Genomic DNA, 13,172 nt, shown 5'->3' on the forward strand with positions numbered 1-13,172 from the left:
TTTTTTTTTTTTGCCGTATGTGGGCCTCTCACTGTTGTGGCCTCTCCCATTGTGGAGCACAGGCTCCGGACGAGCAGGCTCAACGGCCATGGCTCACGGGCCCAGCCGCTCCACGGCATGTGGGATCCTCCCAGACCGGGGCACGAACCCGTATCCCCTGCATCGGCAGGCGGACTCTCAACCACTGCGCCACCAGGGAAGCCCTACACTGTATTTTAAGCTTTATTTTTGTTAAGTCTTCTTATAGAACAGGAATTAAAATTCCAAATTTACTTGGTAGGGTGGCACCTTAATGCATCTTGTAATTTCAGAGAAACTGTAAAACTATACTCATGAGATAATTCCTGAATTTGAGTTGTCTGAATGCAGAGACAAACTACTTGACAAAATAAAATGGTTTTCAAATCAAAATTTGCCAAAAACAAAGGTCATGTGTATTGTGTGCGTAAAAATTCTGGGGTTTAAAGCCAACTACACTTGATACATGATTTAACTTAGGGAACTGCTGAGTATACAAGTTAAAGTCTTGTGATGCTAACATAGAAGCAACAGACTTTAGGACTGTTTAATGAACACTGATGTTGTTGACTGGCCTCAAAAAAGAAAGCGTTCACTGACACCTTTTCTTATATCTCATGAGAGAAATTTATGTTGGTGGCAAGATGTCATAGGCTAATGAGCTACCCTATGCAACTTCTCTTAAACATCTCTAGAGATTATCACTCAGAGCACAGGAAGCAAGACAAAAACAGGAAAATCAGATTCTGGAACATAAATTAGTAGAGAATTTACACGTTGAAAATTTCCATGACAACATCACTTTTAATCAATCTTTAGTCAGGAAACTTGGCGCAGATAGGGTAGAAAATATTAGTAATTTATAAAAATGTGAGACCATGGCAGCTGGATTTTTTAAAAACTAATTTCTATACAAATTTATATATGTTTATGCGTGTGTTCATTGATATTATATGTAAATGTATGTCTAAGCATATATTTTAAGGTGGTAGGGAACATATGAAATAACTCGTATCTTCCACTGTTACATTTTAAAAAAGAAAGTATAAACATACAAATGTTAGTATCTTCACCGTTTCTTGCTAAATCCCTATTTAAATATTTTCTGGAATAATTTAACACAAATTAACTGTGAAGAGTGTACTTCGAGTACATGGCTGCTAATTTTACAAGCTAAAAGATTGCTTTTACCTTATTAATGTCACTGTAGAGTAGCAATTCTGTTCCATATCTTTAAAAGTTAAGGTTACTAGTAGGTGCTCATAAAGAGGTAGACCTAAAATCATTTCAACTGTCTCTAACACAAGTATCCATGATGGCTTTTATATTGACACTTGCAAAAAATAGCTTTGTTTGCAACAGGGTAGTTTAAAAAACACTATCACTTAAAAAAGTAATCTAATTTATCTGTGTAATTCCTATGTGCTTCATGGCAGGAATACAGTGCTAGTGCAGTTACATTGATTTTTCTCTCAAAATGCCAGTTAACCATTACTGTTAATGGAAACTGCATTTGTAGTTCTTAACATGATGTCGGTGACAAAGTAAATGCTTTTATAAAGAAATTCAACTTCAGTAGAAACCAAGATAAATTCATTTCAAATCAAAAGCAAACATGAAAGAGGCTGGTCTAGCAATTACAGATTTCAAAAATTCGGGGCTTTATGAAGGAAACCTTTTCCTTGGGTAGAATGATTTTCACATGGTTGACTGGCCTGGGAGTGTTCTTGCAATTAGTCATTGGGGCTGTCACATCTATAGGTTGTCTTTTTTGTCAAAAAGAAAATGAAAGATTGAAAAACAGAGAATTTTTCCCTTTTTACTACAGTTTTGCTCTAGGCTGCTTTCATGCAATACTCTGTGTTGCATGTTTTCTATTTGGCAAATTTAATGAGATTAGAATCACTCTAGTTTGCAACGTCACTACCCAAAACTTCCTGGGTGGAATGTATGAGAACAAAAGCATCCGTACTTGTCTGCATTTAACTTACTAGGAATAGGTCTAAGGACGTCGGGGATGAGAATCTCCACCAAAGCCTGGTACATCCCATGGTCACAGTTACACATCCATTTCAGGATAGACTCATGTTTGCACAGAGTTATCAGCTTTGCTTTCGGAAGTCGACTTTCTATTTCACTCAGATTGCTGGTGTGAATAAATGTAGCAAATGAATAGATGGCAAATGAGGATAAAAAAGAAAATGGACTTTAAAAATAGTTTTAGTTTACCAAATATTACTGAGGTTAGAACTATACCACCATTGCCCTGGTGCCACACGGCTGGATATATATAACACTCCCCCAGAGCTGCCTATGCACGTTAATACTTTCTGACGGTATGAAAGGCAGATATGATACTAATTCCATGAGGATGAAATAGTTCTACTGCAGTCCCCCAAATCAATATAAGTGGGAGCTATAATACACACGCTGAAACCTCAAGAGTAGTTTGTGGTTTATTTCAATCTATTCAATTAATGTTATCAGGTAAGGTTCACAACTGGTATACATATCTCTAATTTGTTAGCTGTGACATCTACTCAGCCATGAAAATGAATTGGAAAAGCATATTGATTCTGACCTTGATTCAGTAATGGTAGTGCCGTCAGCTGGAGTAGAGGGAGAATAGCGCCAGAATGTTTGCCACAATTTTTCTATCAGGCTAAATTGAAGATTCACAACAACGTCCAATATTGCCTAAAAAACAGAACGGTTATTGATATTACCTTACAAAATTTCTTATGGGGATGTGTGAGGAGTACATACTGTAACAAGACTTAAATGTAAAGATACTTTTGGGTTCATAAATTAATATGGTGAAACTGGACTAAATTTTGCCAATGGAAATGGGAAAACAAAAGAGATTAGCTAGGAAAAAACCGGGGGAAATAACTCTTAAATGATTAAGCAGGGTAACTTGTATTCCTCCCAGAATGACCTCACGTCCCACCCTTACTTTTTCCTCTCTTTTCTCTCCATTTTCATGCTTGCTTCCCTAACTTTTCTTTCATTCCTTAACCCACTACTTCCCTGGCTCCCTTACTATTCTCAGACCCACAGGGACACAGAACATACATTCAATTCACACCAGTCTTTACTGGACTAGCTGTGTCCACTAGCCATAAAAGAAAAAAGCAGAAGAGAAGGGTATGGAGGTGCTTGTGTATGGCAGACGGAGTTAGGGCTCAATCAGCTCTGGTTAGGGCTGCTGACCATGGGTTCTGGAGTGTTCCTAGCCAAGCAGAGGCTGGGGGCAGAAACTACAGAGTCAGGCTGACCTCCAGAGGGTAGTGCCTGTCTTGGCAGAAGAAAAGCACAGCAAGCACCTCTCTGTGGACACAGAATGGCTTACATTCAATCCTCTCTCTGCATACACCCTTTAGAGAGAAGCTATAAGACTATCTAACCTCCGGGGTGAGGCCCTCACCTCCTCCTTCTTAATTTTATCTCTTAGATCTCCAGCTGCATCAAGGACATTTTTATTTTTTTGATGATGCTAAAATTTGCCACTTTCATTAACTTTTGATGATCATATTTAATTTCACCCTGCCATTGCAATTAGTCTGCAAATTCGCCTTCAGATAAAAAGCAGTCATAAAACCAAAACTTGTTTGTACAAAGATCACGTGATTCTGTGATTATTTTCAGTATAAAAGACAAGTCCTCAGTATAATGTGTTTGATGTCATCAGCACTGAGAACAAAAACACGTAAAACAGCCCCTTCAAGATCTGCAAAATTCATAGAAGCTAAGAGACAGCAAGGGGCAATCTAGAGAATCAATCTGAGCATTTAAGGCAGAAAGAGGAAACTGTAACTTTGTAATTCTGGAGTCTGTGCTACCTGTGTAGATCTGGCCCTGTACATGATAGAGAGAATAATTGATGTTCTATACAAAAACACTCTGAGACCAATTCAAGTATTAGGCAAAATCTGTTTGGGGGCATGTTCTGGGAACTAGTAGGAAATGTTGCAAGTAGTTGGAAAATGAAAATGGAGGGAAGGGGACTAATTAATTAACACTCTCCTCACCCTTTAATATCAGCAACAATAAAAACACAAAAGCAAGCCCTGGAAGGAAAGGCATCCAGATGTCCTTGCTCCCAGGCAAAACCCAAAACCTTCTCAGGAGGCAAATTATTATAGCTGCTTTCCCAAATGTAGTTTAGGCACATTCTGAGAGATGTCTATTAATGAAGCAATATTAAAATAATGAAGTAATATCTGATACAATACCTTACATATTTCTAGCTATGAGATTGCTGTAAGGACACTAAGCATATATTAAAAGAAAAAAATGACTGTCAGAGCATCTTGTGTAGAAAATTATACTTGTTCCTTACATAACTAGTGATACTTCCAAAATATCTTTGATAAGCCAACTGAGCAAATTCCAAATAACAGCCAAAATGGGTATATTAATCTTTCTTAAAAACATAAATTATAGGAAATATGAAATAAAATAAGGCAAGTCACAAATTCAGTGCACCTTAAATTAAGTATCTCTTCAAATGAAATAATCTCAAATAATTCTTCTGAAAAGGACATTCATATCAGCCACATTTAGTCAGTTTTACAAATGAATAAAACATTTTATCATTTGTCCACCCACTTTTAAATATGTTCAAACTAAAATGTATGCCAAATATAGTTTAAAATAATCTGTATTTCACTGGCTTAGGGCAAACAACCATTTACAGGACTGGATCTGAGACTCAGGCACCTGTCCTTGAAAAGTTTGGAAGTGTGACAGGAAAAAATAATTAGAATTCTTCCTTTTCATATATGTCTTTATGCCCCATGAGAGATGGCATGAACACTGGTAACTCCGAAATAAATGAGGATCATTCTATGAACTGCCATTTCCCATGCAGATTAATTACTATATATGTTCCTATCTCTTCATATAGAGTATTCCTGACAATTAATGAAAATTTTGTAATCCAAAGAATATTTTCATCTTATTGGGGGAATTTTTCATTTAGATTAATATTAATGTATATTCTTTAGTAATGTAAATAATCATGCTCCAAGTTATATTTTGAATAAATATGAGCAACTTAAAACAATCCAAATTATATTTGTGTAGGCGGGGTTGCTTGAAGCAAGGTTCACCTGAACACAAAGAAATGAGAAACTGATTAGAGAATCTTTATGTAAATCTTCATTGAATATACATGATATTCATGCAGAAAGAAAGAGAAATTTTTTTCTAGATAGGTAAGGATCATCCAGAAATTCTCTAATATTGGGAAAAGCAGTCAAAGAGAAACAGATAGTAAGTGTTTTTCATCATAACAAGAAATGTTGGGAACAACAAACTGGCAGGACATGTTGAAAAACACTTCGGGCACACAGTTTGTTAATAAAGAGAGAACTTGCCCTTGGTTGTTAATAATCTAGCACCCCTGACAAGTACTCAGATTCACTCAAGCAGTTCTTATTTCTGGAGTGGGAAAAAAAAATCTGTGAATGTTATGAGCTGAGACTTCTCACTGCATACTGCATTGTCAGCAGTCAGGAGGACTGCCCAAGGATTATCTTTTACTTCTAAGTAGATCATAAATAGCCCTGGAATAAAGCTACTTAAGTTCTAAACAGTTCCTCTTTCAAAAGGAGGGGTACTTTAGAAGATTCTTATTGCAATCTGTTATCTTCTTTCTACCAGGTGAGCTGCAGGTAGGAGCGGGCTTGGAGAGAGTTCACCTCCTGGAGACAATGTAGCCAATTTTGATATAGCATACTCAGAAAGGGAGTAGGAGTAGGGATGGAAAACACCAAGAGAAAACTTAATTAACCATGAAAACAAAACAAAGAAAACTAGAGCCTTAATGATCCCTGGAAGGAACACCTAAAGTGCTTTATAAAACATTTCTAGAAAATAGTTTTGATAGAAATACACAGTTATCATGTAAAATTCAAAAGGTAAAAAGAGTATATTGAAAAATTAAGGCTCTTTCCCCTGACTCCCAGTCACTACGTTTTGTTCCCAAAGGCAACCAGCATTAATATTTTGTTCCTTCTTCTGGAGAGATGTATATAACATGTTCTTTTTCACTCAAATGATAATATATTATACTTGCTGTTTTACATCTTGCTTTTTCCCTTAAAAACAAATCCTGAAGCTTGTTCCAAAAAGTACATTTAGAGTTGCCTGTTCTTTTTAGTGGCTGCATAGCATTCTACTCTATAGATCATACCATATTTTATTTATTCAGTTCCCTGTTAGATATTGAAGTTATAAGCAATCTTTTTCATTAAAAGCCATAACACAACAAGCTCCCTGTACACTTATCTCTTCCCCTACATGTAAGCATTTTTCTAGAAGGAGTACCTAGAAGTGGAATTGCTTCATCAAAGGATTCGTATTAGAATAGGCTAAGAAGATGGAAAGTAAAATTTATTCTCCCTGAGACATGAAGAAAAGGTAACTTATTAGTGCTCAAAGAAATATGAAGCAACTTTATCTGTCCTCTAGGAATATGTTTGATTATTTTGCTTTAGCAAGTTGCCTGGCAAAACTTAGCACGTGTCTGACTGTGTTTGAAAAGACTTACCTCACAGTGCTCTCGATAAAGACTCTGCAGTGACTTGATATCCTCAAAGGTAGTACCATCTGGCAGAGAAGAGATTTCAACTTCTCCAAACTCTGGAAGTGCTCGAGATGCATCTGTTACCACGACAACACAACAGAAAAAAAGTTATTGTGGATGGTGCCAATTACAGCTTAATGAGGGCAAATTTAAGAAGATTAAAAAGGAAAAAAATTTAAAGGTCAGTGGTCCAAAAAGCAAGGACTTTTCATATTAGTATTTTATAAACAAAACTTAGCAGCAGCAGCAGCACCAAAGAATAGAGAGGATACTTCTAAAATTTTGGAGAAACTAAATTTTCACTATGATTATATTGGAAATAACACATCTCAGTGTCTCTCAATATAGGACCCCTATGATAAGAAAAATACATTGAGCTGGCCAGTATCAATTTTAGTTATTTTTATCATTATATTACTTAGGTATATAAAAATAAATCTAGCTTTAAACTTATTATGCTTATACCTCTCATATAATCATAAACCAAAAGACCTACGAAATAAGTACAAAGAAACCTAAAAAAATAACATTAAACTTAACAACATTAATTTGATATGATAGATGATGCTGTTGTCCTGTAACTAAACTACCTCTTGCAACACGAATATGGTATTGACTGCCGCAGCGCAGGATCTTTTGAGTTTGATAACCCCATACCAACACGTACTTCATGGTGGCTGGTTCTCCCATTATGCTTCTATATTCAAATGAGCTGTGAAACTTTCCTCTACACAGAGCACTGGGACGTCATTTAGCCTTCCCTTGGCATGAAGGCGTAATTTACACAGTAAGTCTCTCTCTGTTCTTTTCTCATTGGCTCCGGACAATTAATGCAATACGCTTTGGTGCCAACCTTATGATAAATTCAAATAGAAATGTGGAAACTAAAATTGCAGAACAGTATTCGTTCTAGTCTTCCAGGTAATCCAGAATATGCTTTTATTTTTTTTTAAGATTATAATTGAAATAAGGACACAAAATAAAAAACATAAAGATACTTGCTGAGAGCTCAAGGGTCTACAAGAATATACTTGAGGACTCTAGTTTGGGAATGCTGCCATACTGCTTTCAACTTCAGTAGCCATTCTGACCCCAGAGTACATTTCAGTTGTCTTTGTCAGAAAGTGCACATAGACACATATACACACACACAGACACATACACACACGCACTCTCTGAGAGCTTCTACTTATCTTGATCTGTTGTACCGAAACTATGCATGTTCATCTCTAGAAGAGCTGTCAATTAAAGTGCCATTTTTGCACCTTTAGCTATGACAGGAATATGCAAAATGTTCAAGTCCCACTTCCTTAACTCTTTAAATAACAAGAAACATGCATACCATCTATAAAATTACAAAAGTAGGAAGCACTGTGATCAATTTAAAAGAATAAATTACTTTTTAAAAATTTATAATAATTTTTTCTAATCTGAGACTATAGGCATATGCAACTTTATATGCAGGAAATGAGAATTCTTTTTGGCACTTCAAGTTACTACTGAAACTACCACACAATTTTGATCATAAATGCCCAATTAATTCAAATTCTGGTAAACAATTTCATAGAAATGAGCCTTTAATTCATATGCATTTAAAAGTTCTACATAGCTTGACATTTTAAAAAATAAGCTCTTTTTCTATGAAAAAGTAGAAATGAACTAGAACTGTCATATAATGTGCATAGTTTCAGCACACACACACAAAAATCTATGTAATTAACATCTGTAATAGACATTGTACTTGGAGAAAACACTACTGTTGTTCTCTTGTTTTCAAAATCCTGATAGCAACTAATATGCATTACACCTTAACATACCTAAAAACTGTTGATGATGTTGACTTTGGGCAATTACAGTTTGCTCAACAGATGTGCCTGTCTGTTGACCACTTCCTGTGAAACCATCTGCAACCCCATCCACTTTCTGCATAGGCTTGTACCTAAAAATATTAGATGGGAAAAAACAAATAAACCAAATTATTCCTTGCTTTTTTGTACTACACAAAACTCCCAAGGCATTCAATTTTGTTCTGTCTTCTTTAATGTCTTATGATAGTTGTAAGAGTTTCTTCCTTGACAGTCTCATAAAGTTAGGATGAAGAAATTTTTTAAATTGTAAAAAGGAAAAAGAAGGGGAGGGGCTTAGGAAGGGGACCCATTTTCGAAAATTCAGAAATTTAGCTAAGAATGAAAGTGTTATGAGGTATTTCTTTGGACAGCAGTAGCAAAGATGTCCATGATTATAGTGTTAATACACAGTTTGAACATAACTTTTAATGGCCAATGGATCAAGGGAGAAACATGTTAAATACATTGGGATGTTAATCTGAATTAAGATCTAGGACATTGGGCCTGCGAAATGTTAATGAATGGCTTTCATTTAATTTATACCTCCAAAATATGATTCAGCCTACAAACTCTACCATACTGTTTTTCGTATCATCTAAAGCCTCCCATGCATATCAACACATTCATCTCCTTTGACTCCTTCCACATCTGCAAATACAAAGACCATAAGCATTGGCTTGCAGCAAAATGCATGCAAAAATCCATCTACAAACCTAGGTTACCAAATTTAAAAAATAAAAAGAATCAAAGTCAGCTACAATTATGTATTTATATTTAGGTCCTCGTTATACAAACTCATGAACGTTCCATACTGCTAAAATAGAGAAAATATGCTTCAGCAGCATGGGCAAGAAGGGAAAGACTGCTTGGGAGAGAAATACCGCATACGAAAAATGCATAGGTAAGTCTCCTAGGATAAGCAAATACAAAGTAAGAAATAAGCAGCAACTATAATTTCTTCTTTCTCTAAGATTGCATATTTTTCTTCGTTTTAGAAATTTAAAAAAACAGATAAACGCAAGAAAAAGTTAAAATCTACAATGAGCTTATTACCTAGAGATATCATCATGCACGTTATGTTGTTTGTCCTTCCATTTTTTCCCATTTCTACTTATACTTATAAACAGAACCACCTAATATTCTCACCATCCAGATACTTGACTCGTACACTGATACCATAAGTTAACTGTATCATTAATATGAAGTTACTGTGAGTAACAATGTCCCCACTACATGAACAAGATACACTCGAAGATGCCTGCACTCTGACAACAGATAGAAAATGAACAGACCTGGTGAAACACTGCACAAACTAACGCTGAGGTTGCCTTAGGAAATGATTCAATCTTGAATGTTATTAATTATGACTTAGATAAATGACATTTCCACGAAAAACTGCAAAGTCACTCATAATGACATTTACATGTATTTCTTATGTGATAGCATCTCACAAAGAACTATATGAAAAACAAAAATAAAGTTAGAAGATGAACAGGGTGAAAAAAGGGTACAACACACTCATTCTTGTTATCATTTTAGTGATGACCCTGTACCACCAAAACGTTGGTTGTTATTTTCTAACGATATAAAAGAACTCAAACCTATTCTTTTCATTAATGGAAAAAAAATCTGGAAGTACTCTTCAATTGGGGCCACACCAAGAGATAACACAAGGGTTAGTACTATAATGTGCTAGAAGTGTCATTTCTAAAAAATTGAATGTTTTCCTGATTTTTTTTTCCTCCTTAAAGAATCATCTTAGAGAGGCAAAAAAAAAAAAAAAAAAACTTTGTGAGGCAAGAACTTGGGGTACTTGTGTGGGGCAGCAGTTGCTAGCCAGTCTGTTCTAGAAGACTTGAATGATTTTATCTTTAGGGAATGTATTTAGGGACGCTTTTGTCCTCATTGATCCATTCCAGGTTTCATTTGATTTTAGCCTCCTTTTTTCAGCTGTGAAGTTTTATATCGCTAATAAAAGAGGCTAAAATTGTTTAACCATGTTTCTTCATTTACGTTAATGGAGTTTGGGGTTCATGGAGATAATAAACAAAAGTGGTTGAAGGGATTTGAATTATTTACTCTGGAGAAGAGAAAAATGGAAGTATTTCCTATAGTCTTCAATTATATTAACTTTCAGTATAGGATGAGACAGTAATTATTAGACTTTGCCCAGCTATGCTTTATCCTGCACAGCATCTAATATACTACAGATGTTTAATAGGCACAAATATCAAGGACCGTAAAAGGATATGACATATGTTCATCTTAGACTGACATATAGACATCTGACAGATGCTATGTCACTGTCTACCTGCACATAGCGCTTAGCAAGCCTATAGTCTGCAAGCAAAATTATCTGCTTCCTTAGACAGATGTAGAGAGCAGCAGTTCCAAACGAGAAAGAGATTTTTAAAATAAGCACTCAAAGTCACAATACATTAAAATTAATGTATGATTATGCTTAATAATAATGATATTGAGTGGGAAGGACTGATTAGAGGTACATTCTATTATACAGGAGATGGAAAATACATCAAGATTAGCTTGTAGAAGAAAAGGAAATAAGTTGATTAATTCGGGAGAAACTGTACAGGTCAGTACTTAAGAACAAATCTTACTTAGGAGAGGTGAAGAAAAAAGAAAATACAGTCAGAATTGTAAAATGAGAGGTCTAATTCTAAGCTCAGAGTAAGGGTCACAAAGTGAAAGGTAGACTGAATGGATTGGGCGAAGATGCACTATGTGTATCCGTTCTTGCTTGCCTGGGTTAGCAAGAATAGGACCTCTATAAGCCAGAACCTTCCATTCTATCTCTTTAGAGAAAGGTATGAAGACAAGTTTGGGAGGGCTTTGTGACATAAAGAATGACATCAGAAAGGGCAGGGATAGGGCTCATATAAAGAACAGTATTAGTGTTGGCCTATAAGTATAAGAGAGCTTCCAGGTAGTGCTGACTTTTGCTTTCCCTGCTTTAAGTAGTGGCATATCCACAGGGTATTGCCTGGCACTGTATTGATACTTAGAAGGAATCACCAGAAATCAGAAGTACTGAACTGAGGAAAGCTAGATGTTCCTTTTCCTGATGTCCTGTCTATGGAAAACATCCTATCCCTGTCATCACCTCAAGCACACTATAAATAAGCTAAGCAAATAATTGTGGTAACTGACTCTTCTGGAAGAAACAGTTCTAGATATTATGTTAGGTTTTGAAACCTAATTGTATATCAGTATCTGGGTAGCTTTCAAAAAAAAAATTCAAATGCTTGGCTCACCCTAGATCTACCGAACAAAATCTTTGGGAATGGGGATTAGGAATTTATTATTTTAACTAGCTTCTCATGTACTTCTTAAGTAGCCTGCACAGAACTAGACCAGAGGAGCTTCTTGGACCAATAATAAATTCCTTCAGCCCAATGTTGTAGAAATACAATTATAACATTAGAGAAAAGTCATTTTTTATAAAATAAGTCATCATTTCTCAATTTTTCAATAAACTACATTTGGAATGTAAATAACTATCTCTGAATGGATGGTGGATGAATGAATGAAAGTACGAATGAATGCTCAAGGTAACATTTCATTTTATCACACCATCAATTGATCTTAACATATAGCAAATCTATTTAACAAATATTTATTGAGTATTTACTATGGGTAAAGTATTGTAAGGGCATGACTTTGAAAAGGCTGTGTATAAACAGAATTTTTCCAGGATGTTTTTTAACATTCCATTGACTTACATGATAATCCAACATTATCTTAGCTCTGATTGAATTTCAAGTGACTTTTTAACATTGAAACACAGCTTTCAGCTTTCCTATCTCTCTCTCTTTTTTAACAGAAAATAACCACTATTTAAATACTAAATTGTAAAAAAAAAAGGTATGTTTTCTACTGAAAAAAATTCTTTGTTGAATCTTTTAAAAAACTGAACTCTTTAGTATTTAAGAATTCTCTGCTTTTACTCCCATTTATTTCACAAATTCATTGTTTTAGAATAGGTTTTCTTACAGTAGATTCTTAGTGCTCTTGAGCTGTGTGTGCTCTGAGAAAGACCTGTACTACATCAAGTGAAGAAACAGCTCTTGGTTTCAAAATCAGTTAAGAGGCAAATGATAATTTTAACAGCTTGCAACTCCCTGGGCAATCAAAGCTAAAGTTGTTAATGATTAAGAAATCAAAGAAACTCTAATACTTTAATAGCTGAGCATATGCATGAAACCTGTCACTGACACAGAAACTTGGAAAATTATTAGGAATCTTCCCCCATGGGGTTAGTCATAGCTGTTATTTAGAACTTGGACAGCTGTAACTCTACTGTAAAATAATATCTAATTCTGTCAATAATCTCACACATAAAGACACTGAAGGAGTCCAATGGAAGGCAAAGAATGGTATATAGTTACCATCACATTCAACTATCAGTACCAGGTGGAAGGATTTTCAACAGACTAAACGAAACATTTGGAAAACTACCTTTGAACCAGGTGAAAAATGCACATGAAAGATGGAAAATCTGAGCTGTATAGGCACTTAGAGTCATTATTATAAGTCTAGAAGGTACACAATCATTTGATTTGCATGATAATCGGGACAAAAGGTTAAAATTTTCTACTGGAATCTTGAGATTCTCTTTGGAAAAACTGTCCCAGAAAAGTTTTAGATGACTTGAGGTCTGAAATGAACTAAATGATATAAACATGAACAGATCGGAA

The 13,172-nt window shown here is 35.2% G+C and overlaps 1 protein-coding gene across 2 annotated transcripts in view; it reads right to left on the reverse strand.

The window, feature by feature from the left end:
• RFX3 (regulatory factor X3) overlaps positions 1–13,172 on the reverse strand; it is a 291,441-nt gene that overhangs the window by 44,646 nt on the left and 233,623 nt on the right. For both annotated transcript variants that reach the window (XM_007464196.1, XM_007464197.1), the window contains 4 exons: positions 8,428–8,549; positions 6,575–6,687; positions 2,600–2,715; positions 2,010–2,164 (listed from right to left, as the gene is read on the reverse strand). In XM_007464196.1, the coding sequence (XP_007464258.1) occupies positions 2,010–2,164; positions 2,600–2,715; positions 6,575–6,687; positions 8,428–8,549 (506 nt within the window). The remainder of the gene's footprint in view (positions 1–2,009; positions 2,165–2,599; positions 2,716–6,574; positions 6,688–8,427; positions 8,550–13,172) is intronic.

Source organism: Lipotes vexillifer, unplaced genomic scaffold (assembly GCF_000442215.2).
Source record: "Lipotes vexillifer unplaced genomic scaffold, Lipotes_vexillifer_v1.1 scaffold1544, whole genome shotgun sequence".
NCBI lineage: Eukaryota > Metazoa > Chordata > Mammalia > Artiodactyla > Lipotidae > Lipotes > Lipotes vexillifer.